This window comes from Doryrhamphus excisus, chromosome 21 (genome assembly GCF_030265055.1).
Source record: "Doryrhamphus excisus isolate RoL2022-K1 chromosome 21, RoL_Dexc_1.0, whole genome shotgun sequence".
Classification (NCBI taxonomy): Eukaryota; Metazoa; Chordata; class Actinopteri; order Syngnathiformes; family Syngnathidae; genus Doryrhamphus; species Doryrhamphus excisus.
Window position 1 is genome coordinate 9916113 of NC_080486.1, and position 13050 is coordinate 9929162.

Sequence of the window (13050 nt, forward strand, 5' to 3'; positions counted from 1 at the left end):
ATATTTAACACACACACACTATTTTATGCTTATCATTTTCCTTGAATTATTTGTCTAATTTTATCTGTAAAAGTGTTATCCTATATCAGTTGTATGTTCTCATGTCCCTTTTTTAGGAGCACTTTAAACATCACACCACATCAAACTATGTCATTTAATTTGACAGTTTTGTTGTTTATTTTTTACTAAATCAGACATCCGACTTGCAAGTCATGTTGCCAGTTTGTATGTTAAAAGTTGAAGTTACTTAGAAAGCAACTGGCGGGCCGGATTCAAACGCTTGGTGGGCCGCATGTGGCCCCCGGGCCGTAGTTTGCCCACCCCTGTCCTAGATCCTTCTAATGAGCATCAAACCTGAAGAAGACCTCACTTGTTTGCTACACTCCAAGAAAGAAGAGCGCCCGGGCTTTGCTACACGTCTTAAAATGAAGCACTGCCAATCAACAGTCAGCTACAGACGTGGAATCGGTAAGTCTTATCATGTTTTTCTTCCTCGGAGAATACGCTAACCTAGCACAGGGGTTCTCAAATGGAGGATTGGGACCCAAAAGTGGGTCACGAAACCATTCTGGGTGGGTCGCAGAATAAAAATGACTTAATGCTAACAGCAATTGACATCCTAGATCCTTCTAATTAGCATCAAACCCGAAGAAGACCTCACTTGTTTGCTACACTCCAAGAAAGAAGAGCGCCCGGGCTTTGCTACACGTCTTAAAATGAAGCTCTGCCAATCAACAGTCAGCTACAGACGTGGAATCGGTAAGTCTTATCATGTTTTTCTTGAGAACAGGGCTTCTCAAATGGAGGATTGGGACCCAAAAGTGGGTCACGAAACCATTCTGGGTGGGTCGCAGAATAAAAATGACTTAATGCGTAAAAGAATGTCCCAGGTTGACCTAGCATGATGTTGCTGTTACCATGTGAGCGCAATGCTAACACTGTAACTCACATAGCTATGCTAGTGTTTGTGTTTGTGTCCTCCTGTCCAACTCTTCTGTTGTTGGATGTGTCTAAAGCACACCTCGTTAGCATTAATTTAAACCCATCGGGGCTTACTCCAAACACTTTTAAACCGTCTAAATTCCGGCATCCGCTTCCAATACTATTATTATGGGACCTCTGAGACAGTGCAGCCAGGCAAAAAGGTTCGATGACTAGGCTAAAACTGAGCATCTTGGCCCAAGAGCCTCAAATTCTGCACTTAATCCGTCTAAGGAGGGGGTGTCACTAATCAGACTTTGCCGTGCTCTCGTGCTGACAAAGCATCTCAAGGCCTCGCGTAAAGCTGCTAAAACCCTCCCCGTCGAGTGACATTGCTAATTTCCTTCCCAATTCTTCAAAGACCCCCACGTCGCTTTGATACGCATGAAGCATTCGCCGCTGCCGCCACACCCAGACGATGCAGACAGCCGAAGGGAGGGAGTGAGGGAGGGGCCGCAGTGTTTATGTCCTGGCAATGAAAGGAGGATGACCTCAGCCTGTTAAGAAGGGACCAGCTCGCTCAAGTACGACCGGGGGTACGGATCATTGCAAGACTCATTTTTGTAGGGGAGCAAACAAAAGAGGATGTGACTTGTGTGGATTTAAGAGCGGGAGAGAGGGATGGGTGGATCTAAGACGAACAAATAGGACAGGAGGCTAGCCAAAATATGTAAACACGACTCTTTCAACGTCTTTTGAGCATTAAAGCCAAGCTGTGATTGGACAGAGAGCTTTGTCTCACTTGACCACAGCAGTGCTCCCTCTTTGATGATTCACACTCGGTGTGGGCGGAGTCTAAATGTCTCTGCAGGGGACTCAGCACTCCCATTTTTATTCCACGGCAGTAAGCACTCCAAATTTCATGTTCAGCTAATTGTATTAGTTTTTTCATTCATTTTTTTGAAATTAGCATAACCAAAATAGAGTTGGAATAATATCAGATTAAATTTGTAATGTTGTGAGAATGAAGTTTTTATGCTAGGATATGTTGTTTTTGAAAGAAAATAATAATAATATAATATTTCTCTCATAAAATTAGTATTATTTAGTATTTATTCATATACATATATGAATTTATCATATCTTTGAACTTTATTATTACAAAATTGCATCATGATGTGTTATATATATCACTATACTATGGTACCCATTATGTCATTGTATGGTCATATCACCTCGTACTTTGGTACGTGACAAAAATAAAAATAAAAAAAAAACTTCAACTACATTAGGAAAGCAGGAAGTGAACAAATGTACCAGTTACTGATTGTAAAAGTTACCTTTATTTACCCAGGCAAGCAATTTAAGAACAAATTCTTATTTACAAATGCAGGGCAAGAAAATAATAAAAAAAAAGATAGTGATAAATATGTATTTATTTCATATTTAAATAAAATTTAATGGGGAAAATTTTAATAAAATTTGTCATAATAAATGACAAACTGAAAGGACAAATATGGTAAAATAATAAGGGGGGAAAAAACTAAAACATTTTTAACTATATTAGGAAAGCAGGAAGTGAACAAATGTAACAGTTACTGATTGTAAAAGTACCAGATGGAGGGGTAGGATTTAATAAGCTTTGCTTCTTCCTACTCCTTTTGGACATGTGGAACTGTGAACTGATTATGTGATGCATTCAATTGTAATCTGATGCATGTTCAAATGAAATAAAACCATTACCATTTAGTATTTATTCATATACAAATATGAATTTATCCTATATTTGAACTTTATTATTAAAAAAATTATGAGTATTATAAGTATTTTTTGCGATTGTAGTACAACTTTAGTTCTGTAAAATTCAGATTTAAGTCTTGTGAAATTCTTCTGACATTATATATATATATGCAATATTACTTTTACTCGCCCCTGAACTTCCCTGACATCCACTCCTCCACCATCCACCATATTATCATATCACAGCGGGCACACTGCTTAATATTTTCATACTATTTAGTCGAAACTTGTATGCCTGCACCGCACATTGATTAAAGCCGTTTAAAAAAAAAAAAGGGCCCCGCAGGCTCGGTAAAAGTATTCCTAGTCGAAGCTTGCTGAGCTCTGCCGATATGAAAATGTAAATAGGTGTTTTTCATCTTGCGCTTACATTGTTAATACGAAGGGAGTGGGAGCCAATAACAAGTGAAGATGGAGGAGGGAAAGGCACTCATTCCGGAAGCCACGTTACTTGGCAACACACGCGCACACAGCGTGAGGTAGGGGTTTGTCAAGAAAGCCATTAGTGGAGAAGAAGAAAAAAAAAAACGGGGGGGGCTTAGATGAGAGTAAACAATAAAAAAGCACACCTCTCTATAGACGCGCACAAAGTGTTTCGGCGACCTTAGGTTGAACTCAGGAGACGACATTAACAACAACTTGTTAAAAGCATAGCTTAGACTTACCTTAATTTTTCTGATTCCTCTTTGATTTCCTCTGAAAAACAGAAAAGGAGAAATGATATTGTAGTATTTTTTTTTCACATGATAACTATGTTCCCATGTGAGTGTGAATGGTTGTTTGTCTATATGTGCCCTGTGATTGGCTTGCGACCAGTCCAGGTTGTGCCCCGCCCTTCTTGCCCGAAGAGCGCTGGGATAGGCTCCAGCACCCCCCCGCGACCCTCGTGAGGAAAAAGCGGTAGAAAGGAACCAGAGCTCCCCATTGCCGGCAGCACTCATGCAGCCCCACCACCATGCTTGTATTGTCCCTTGACAAGACCAGCAGTAAAAATGTCTGAAATGTAACATACTGTACATTAGCATACATGTTCCCTCCCCACAAAAAAAAAAAAAAAAAATGTAACCCATTAGTCTGTCCCAGCCGGAGCTGACATTTGTCTTTATTTCGCAGATCTGTGGTGCATGAAAGCAGTTACATGTACTCATTGAGCGCGCTCACACAGAGGGGAGGAGGGATGATAGGAAAGACAAAAAAAACGAGACTGAAAATAGAGTACAGAGCACAAGAGAGTGATGCCGGTTAAAACGGCGGCCTCTCCATCAGGAAAGCTTTGTGGCGCTAACTTGTAAGAGACCGGCAGGCACAGAAGACGGCTCCATTATTTCACCGCTGCCAGGCTGAGGATAACTTTTCATATCATATTCAGTGTTTAAAATTGGGATTAAAAGAGATTACACTTAGAACATTTTCACTGTAGAGGACTTTATAAAAAAAAAAAAAAGTGGAGACCACACTTTCAGAAGGCAAGGGGCTTCTTCCTTCACTATATTTGGATTATGATGCAAACACAAGACTCAGTCAAAGATGTTCTATACAACAGAGGTGCTTTGCCGTTTTTTTGGAATCTACTGCTAAATTGCTAGTCAGATTTAATTGGCCTGCGGCACAATCTAAAAATAGAATTTAAGTAGAAAAAAAAGACAAAAAAAAAGTCAAAATATTAGGAGAAAAAATATTCTCACAAAATTAAATTTTCCTAGCATTGAGTTGAAATAATAAAAATAATTTTTTTTTCAAAAGTCATAAAATTACGAGAAACAAAATTAAGTGTAGATTTTTTGGAAAAAGTTATTTTATTGGCAGAAAAAGTGAAAATATGATAATAAAGTCAAAATATGAGAATTATATAATTGTCATAATATGATGAGAAGAAAACGTACAAGAACAGGAGGAAAAGGGAAAAAATGTTTCTATTCTAACAAGTTTCAGAATAAATTTCAGAATAAAAAATAATTACAAAATGATAATTAAATAAATAATAATTAAATAATAATAAAAACAATTACAAAAAATAATAAATATGTCAATAAAAATATTAAATAAATCTGTAGATTTTAAGTCATAATATTATGAGAAACAAAAAATAATTTCTTGTTTTTATTTTATGGGAATAATGTTGTGATATTACCAGAAGAACATTTACAAATATTATTGAAAACAAATGTAGAAATATTTGGAAAATGTAAAAAAAACACCACCAAAAATCGAAATAAAATTGATTGAAGTCCATACTAACAATATACTATATAATTTTTTTCTTGAAATCCATTTTTTTTGCATCGTTATATTCTTCAATATGTGGCTCTACAGTCGTAGTGCTGCTGTTTTCCAAAAACATCAACTCTCCCAAGTTTAGGTTGAACATGGCTAGCATGAAAACTACAGTTCTTGTGTGTGTTATTGTTTTGTTCCCAAAAGCCCCCCCTAAGTGGGCCCCTGGTCTTTGTCATGTGAAGTCACTAGAGCGAGGAAGAGTAGCGAGCACTATGTCTGCATCACACATGACAGCCGTGAGGAGTTTTCACAAAGCAGGGTAGCGAGAGGGTGTTACTTAGGATGAGTGGCTCTGCGGAGATAGCGTACAAAGTCTCCTACTACGCCTGAAGGGAACACGTAAATACACACATAGGTAGAATATATGCGTAGAAGTGAGTAGTACTATCGTTCCAATGCTCCTCAAGTGTCCCCAACTTGAATTTATCGGTTCACCTTCAACAGCAACACCGTTGCCATGGTTTCACTCTTTCTATTCCTTAGGTGGCGGTTCCCCCCCATCAAGGCCCCTGACACACACTAAGAGCTAATTATCTGAGGGCTACTGACTCAGCCAATATGGCCACCACCTTTCCTTGTTGGAGTCTTGTATAGTTTGTGTGTGTATTGCTACACTGGTCATCTGTTTGATTGTTTGTGTGTATTTCTCTTCCAGCATGACTGTTTGCAGTGACCTCTGACCTCATAAATAGACACCAAAAGGTGAGTGGACGGTGCTGCTTTATTTGATTCCGACACAACAAACTTCCAATCACTATAGTGGGCTCTCTATGGGAATTATTTTAGATTGTTGTAAAATACTATATAATATAGGACCTTTAGATGGCACGGTGGTCGAGTGGTTAGCGCGCAGGCCTCACAGCTAGGAGACCAGGGTTCAATTCCACCCTCTAATATTATGAGATTGTGTACTATTATACTATTAAAAAGTATTAATTTTCAAAGAAATAATTTAAAGATCTGTAAGGATATGGAACGCCATTATTATATGCAAGAACATATTTGTTGAAATGGATGAGTGGTTAGCGCACAGGCCACACAGCAAGGAGACCAGGGTTCAATTCCACCCTCGGCCATCTCTGTGTGGAGTTTGCATGTTCTCCCCGTGCATGCATGGGTTTCCTCCCACATTCCAAAAACATGCTAGGTTAATTAGCGACTCCAAATTGTCCATAGGTATGAATGTGAGTGTGAATGGTTGTTTGTCTATATGTGCCCAAATTGATATCCCTTTACATGAAATTTTATGTAATTATTGTTGTAGTTAAAGATATTTCCCCTACTTATTATAGATAAAAATAGATTTAAAAAAATATTAAATGCGATTAATTGCGAGTTAACTATGGACAAAAATGCAATTAATCGCAATCATGTATTTTAATCGATTGAGAGCCCTAATTATAACCAACAAACCCACTCTGATTTAATTTCATGCTGTTGTTCGAACCCAAGTGGGGGGGTGGGCTTCGCTTGTGCATTTAAACTCTCCCTCTATATTTGCCCTGTGATTGGCTGGCGACCAGTCCAGGGTGTACCCCGCCTCTCGCCCGAAGACTAGTCCCAACTGCCAATGACAACCCGACTCCTCATACCCCCCCCCCCCCCCCCCCCTGTACACTGCACGATGGCCAACAGGAAGCTTTTGAGGTTCAAATGTAGGTTAAAATGTGCTACGGGGACTGGCGCCCTCACTGTTGACTAGGAATAAACGCCGTCAGGTCCCCGCCGGAGCAGCATCATTGTCAAACACGGCTTTATTCATGTTTCAAAAAAAAAAAAAAAAGGGGGGGGTGTTGCTATCAACTAGACGATCCTTTCATTCACAGCACAAGCTGATGGTGGCTTTGATATGCTGTGCACAATAAATACAATAGTGAGTCAGTCAGCCTCTCGGGATGCAAATGAGCTGCATGATTCAGCGAGGGTTGATTTTTTTATTTTTTTATTTTTTTTGGAAGCCGACAGCGGCGGAGACGCTTGCTCACATTTGAGCGCTGCTTGATAAAAAGTATGTCTCTCTCTCTCTCTCAATTTCTCTCGCAGCATCACATCCCAAGACGCCCTTTTTGCCCTAAAAAACACCTTTGGATGAATATGTGTGGAATACATATGGCCATTTATTCACTTGTAAATTCCACACAACACAACACAGCAGCAACAGAACCAATGTTGTAAATAACAGTAAGGGGCAAACGGTTCAGCCAACTTTAATTTAAAAAAAAATTCACTGTAAACAAGAGTGGGGTAAGTGTTTAACACTTTTTAAAGCGCATGCTGAGATAGATAAAGTTACTTGATACTTCATACTAATGTCATTGGGACGTTGCATGCACACACAGCTAATTAGATGTTAATTAGTTGGAGTTGTTCCACGGCTGCACGGTGATCGAGTGGTTAGCATGCAGCGAGGAGACCCAAGTTCGAGTCCAACCTCGGCCATGTTTCTGTGGAGTTTTCTCCGGGTACTCCGGTTTCCTCCCACATTCCAAAAACACTCCCAAATTGTCCATAGGTATGAATGTGAGTGTGAATGGTTGTTTGTCTATATGTGCCCTGTGATTGGTTGGCGACCAGTCCAGGGTGTACCCCGCCTCTCGCACTAGCGAGTTAACACAGTTAGCCTTATTTCTCCTGAACATAAGAAGCCAAAAACTTACCACGTCCACACAGAATAGCAGGAGGAACTTTTCTCCACTTGATCATGTCAGGCATACCGTTAGTGACTTCATGCAGCGTTAAGGTAATGTAACGTAAGAATGTCTCAATGTTGTGCGTCATTACTGCCAACCAGTGACTACAATACTACATATCACTAGTATTCATTCATGTTACTTTAATCAAAGTAACTGTGATGTTCTGTATTGTAGTTTGCACCAGACAGAGCTGTTTCTATTATTTTCACTGTCCCGTGTCAGCCTTTGTGATGCATGGCATCAAAGTCTACATGCTCGTTGAGGAGGCGGGTCCTAACATTCTGCTAACAGAAGCTCCTCCCACCCCAAGGGTCGCATTATCAGTGTGAAAGACTTGGTTTTATTCTAAATATTTATGATAACTCGGACTGTCAAAGTTAACGCATTAATTATTTTAATAATAACAAACATTTTCAATTTAAAACCAGTATCGTAAATAAACAAATCTTTTTTTAAGCTGACACAAATAAACAAAAACACGTTAGTGTGAGAGGTCTCACTCGCTCACATTTTGTATTTGCTGAGCGTTTGTGGGCGAGTTTAAGAGCTAATATGCTAATAATAAAGAAAAATATTAATACGAAAATCTGCTGTATTTTTCAAAATAATGGCCCAACGCTGCACGGCAGTTGTGTGGTTAGCGCGCAGACCTCACAGCTACGAGACCTGGGTTCAATTCCACCCTCGGCCATCTTTGTGTGGAGTTTGCATGTTCTCCCCGTACATGCGTGGGTTTTCTCCGGGTACTCCGGTTTCCTCCCACATTCCAAAAGCATGCTAGGTTAAATGGCAACTCCAAATTGTCCATAGGTATGAATGTGAGTGTGAATGGTTGTTTGTCTATATCTGCCCAAATTGATATCCCTTTACATGAAATTTTATGTAATTATTGTTGTAGTTAAGATATTTCCCCTACTTATTATAGATAAAAATAGATTAAAAAATGTATTAAATGCGATTAATTGTGAGTTAACTATGGACAAAAAATGCAATTAATCGCGATCACATATTTTAATCTATTGACAACCCTAATTATAACCAACAAACCCGCTCTGATTTAATTTCATGCTGTTGTTCGAACCCAAGGGGGGGGGGGGGGGCTTCGCTTGTGCATTTAAACTCTCCCTCCGCTAGCACACTCGCAGTCCCCGTCATTCACATGCCTTCTAGGCCGCCTGCTAAGAATAGACTTCAGGTGAGCACACATGAAATGCAACACACCGGTGACACAAAAACCACACTGGGCGGACTTCTTTTTTTTTTTTCCATTCTGCAGCCACGCGATGAATGAAACAAACACCTTGGCTGGGCAACTTAAGCTGACGGATCAAGACTAATTCAGTAAGAGCACATACCGCCGGCACGCTGTTTGCACACACAAGCCACTGGCTACAACACACAATCCATTTAAATAGGCTGCCTTCCAGGAAGATGGGTCATTTCAGACCTATATGACAAGGAGTTACACATTACACAACAACGACGCCCTGCAAGACGCACTAAAATACGTGATTTGGTACCTTTATCCAGATTCTCACCAAATTGCAATGTGTTCTTACTTGAGCCATAACCCACCCATCTACAAACATCAGCCCAACTACAGTATTTGTTTACCAAGCATGGTGAACCTTAGCACATCGCTATCTAAACAAAAACAAGCTCATCATGGTCGTCTGCTGTGTTCTTCTGTTACATTCGAGGTTGGACCTCGTAAGATCAGAGTGCGATAAACCCCCCCCCCTTCTTCCCAGCAGTCTCAAATGCAGCAATAAACATGCCCAAATTCTCCCAAGAGTGCCTGGGATTCGTCAATTAAAAGGCAGCGTATCGCAGCTGATCCAGGGAAAGGGGTGGGGAGACATCCAAACAGACTACCCTCCGGGGGCGCTCTCTGTATGCTACATCATGAAGCCTGGTGGTGAGAAAAACAGCTCGGAGGGGAGGGTACGCTGGGAAGAGCAGACAAGGAGCTGAGCTACTTAAACCGGACTGGAACCGGTGAAAGCTCCATTATTATCGGGGCGTAAAAACTATTTTTTCCATTAAGAAATCATGAAAATTTAAATCTCAGTGTTGCAGAAAGCCAAAGAAAAAGCAAAAAGGTAAAGGTATGAAATTTTGTACAACATTAGTGGCACGTTTCTGTCGGATTCTGACGTCAGATGTTAGTTATTAGTCAATTCATTCATTTTCTACCACTTTTTCCTTACGAGGGTCTTGGGGGTGCTGGAGCCTATCCCGAGAGGCGGGGTACACCCTGGACTGGTGGCCAGCCAATCACAGGGCACATATAGACAAACAACCATTCACACTCACATTCATACCTATGGACAATTTGGAGTCGCTAATTAACCTAGCATGTTTTTGGAATGTGGGAGGAAACCGTAGTACCCGGAGAAAACCCACGCAAAATCCACACAGAGATGGCCGAGGGTGGAATTTAACTGGGGTCTCCTAGCTGTGAGGTCTGTGCGCTAACCACTAGACCGCCGTGCTGCTGTTATTAGTCAATAACACTCAAAATTCTAGCCCTAACTAATAATAAATAATAATACATTTTATTTGTATAGCGCTTTTTAGAGTACTCAAAGACGCTTTACAGTGAAGAAAAAATAAATAAAAAAAATAGAGTTAAGTAAAAAAAATACAATATCCATACATTCATTCAGAGCTAAAAAAAAAAAAAAAGGTTGAAAGTGGGATGTGCAACTACTATATTATTATTTTAGTACAGTTAATACTAACAATGTACTGTGTTTTTCTCTTGCTATACTTCCCCAAATGAATACCTCATTTAGATCCTGTTTATTTTCAGAAAGACACCCCAAATTACAACTATAATAATGATAATTTATGCTAATCAGGTACTGTGTCTTTAAAGGGCCGGCCCTATTTGTGAAATCTCTTTTGTCTAATTGCCTTCCAACAGCGATGTATACATCGATAACACGGTACTCCATACATATAAACACACACCCCACAGTGGAAACAATGATAAAACGACCTCATCTGTGCACGGAATAATTCATTTATATCTTCTATCAGTCCTTGAAGGATGCATCACAGTATATACAGTATGCACAAGATGATGTATAATAAATGGAAGGAGGGGTGGGCTTATAGAAATGATACTATCTCTGATGTATACCATACATAAAATAATTATGTTTTCAGACGGAGTGCAGGCCGTGATACGCTGACACGCGCTCTAATGCAAGCTCATTATCAGAATACCAGTTCACCTCAGGGATTACGGCCAACTCGAGAAGGGAGGGGGGGGACTAAACCCGAAAAATCCATACAAAAAGTAAATAATCAAGTATTTACATAATGTATTATTGTAATTATTTTTTAAAAATATGAATAAACCGTATTTAAACTCTAAATAGGTACGAATGTGAGTGTGAATGATGATAAGCGGCATACAAAATGGATGGATAACCCTTATTAAATGATTAAAAAATATATATATATACATAGAACTAAGGTTAGAGTCGACACCACTGTCACCTTTAGGGAATCATTGCTTGGTAAACACTTTTATTTATGGCCCGGTGCTTATCATGGGTACACATGTGGTGGTGCAAAGCTTCTAACCAGGATTGGAGTATGTGTGTGTGTGTGTTCCATTTATGGCCCCCCCAGGTACGATAGTTCCATTGTTGCATACCAGTGTACACTTCACATTATGGTCAATATCCAGTACACGGATGTCCCCAGCAATGCAAAAACGATCAATTAAGTGTGCGATCCAAAACTGTAACAAAAATTCTGCTTGATTTATGACAGAGATGTTCAGCGACAGGACAGAGGAGGACGCCTGCACGCTCTTTCGGAGACGTCTCAGAGCCCCGAGAGATGGAGGAGATTATGTAAGTCACTCTCTATTCTGGGTCACCCAGTCCTTTTCCGTTTTTTTTTTTTTTTTTTTAAATGCACGATACTACCTCCTCACTAAACTTTGCATTCACAAGAGTTAGTGTATTACCCCGGAGAGACCTTCTGAACCTTCTATTATATAAGTAATTACCTTTACTATGACTATAGTATCATGAATCTCTGCATACTGACTTCACCATCCGCATAGGAGCTATAAACTGTGACCCCCGGCTTGTGCATAGTCCTTCTAAAAAAAAAAACACCTCAAGGTCAATCTACACAGTGTAAATGCAGATTGTGTGGGTGTGTGGACAGGACACAGGTAGCCTGTTGCCTGCTCCACAACATGGTCTCATTGTGTCCCTACCGGCATCATATTACATCCTCGGTAGGACAAAAGTTGTTTGTTGCAAGAGACTTGCATTATAAATAATGTCTGACATATGAAATAACACCGTTTGGTATCATTTAAATACAAGTGCATTATATTTTTGTAGAAAATAAAGTTTTCTCAAATAAAGACACTGAATGCAAAAGGGGATTATGATGTTTATCTCCTCGTTCAGGTCGCGGGAATATGCTGGAGTCTATCCCAGCTGACTTTAGGCGAGAGGCGGGGTTTCATCCTGGACTGGTCGTCAGCCAATCACAGGGCAAGCTAACAAACCACCATGCCCCAAACCATTCGTTTTTGCTACAAATGATACAAAATAAAAAGCAGACTCATATTTCAGTAAATCCAAATATCGATATTATAATTATCAGGGTAGTATCGACTCAATACTAGCATATTGAGATCCATATAGGGCTCTTTCAGGGTAAAACACATGTTTTTAATGCTTTTTGCTTTACTGCTTTTGCATTTATTTTGTTTAGAACATTGTAATTAGGTTTTATTATATTTTGTATGTTTGCCTAAAACATGTATTCTTCTTATTATAATGTCAAAATCACAAAATAATCCGGTTATATTAAAAATATCAAAGATACCTATGGGGCTCTTTCAGGGTAAAACACATGTTTTTAATGCTTTTTGCTTTACTGCTTTTGCATTTATTTTGTTTAGAACATTGTAATTACGTTTTATTATATTTTGTATGTTTCCCTAAAACATGTATTCTTCTTATTATAATGCCAAAATCACAAAATAATCCGGTTATATTCAAAATATCCAAGTGAAACCTATCGGTAGAGCGATATTGGGAACTGCACCTGCTAAATGTACACAGTTAGCATGACTTGCTACATGTAAACCGGACGTACAGTGGTGCCAACTTCAAAATAAGAGCGGAGAGAACAAGATAAGCAGGTTTAGTCGCTTGCTCGAACGTTTCGTTTAGTGAAAATAAACACAGCTTTGTTACTAATTCATTTTACTATCTATGTTGCTTGAAAAATGTGTCATTTCTAGATATGCATATGAAGGAATGGGATTTAATTCCATTCACGACCGGAAGCTGTACCTGGTACTTCCGACAAC

At 39.5% G+C, this 13050-nt stretch overlaps 2 protein-coding genes across 3 annotated transcripts in view; one reads left to right on the plus strand and one right to left on the minus strand.

The window, feature by feature from the left end:
* The window catches only part of arfgef1 (ADP-ribosylation factor guanine nucleotide-exchange factor 1 (brefeldin A-inhibited)), a 35139-nt gene that overhangs the window by 21122 nt on the left and 967 nt on the right, over window positions 1-13050 (minus strand). For both annotated transcript variants that reach the window (XM_058059624.1, XM_058059623.1), the window contains exon 2: window positions 3387-3417. In XM_058059624.1, the coding sequence (XP_057915607.1) occupies window positions 3387-3417 (31 nt within the window). The remainder of the gene's footprint in view (window positions 1-3386; window positions 3418-13050) is intronic.
* prex2 (phosphatidylinositol-3,4,5-trisphosphate-dependent Rac exchange factor 2) overlaps window positions 367-13050 on the plus strand; it is a 110524-nt gene continuing 97840 nt past the window's right edge. Inside the window, exons 1-3 of the mRNA XM_058059627.1 lie at window positions 367-759; window positions 5654-5700; window positions 11481-11563. Of these exons, the coding sequence (XP_057915610.1) occupies window positions 11483-11563 (81 nt within the window). The 5' untranslated portion in view covers window positions 367-759; window positions 5654-5700; window positions 11481-11482. The remainder of the gene's footprint in view (window positions 760-5653; window positions 5701-11480; window positions 11564-13050) is intronic.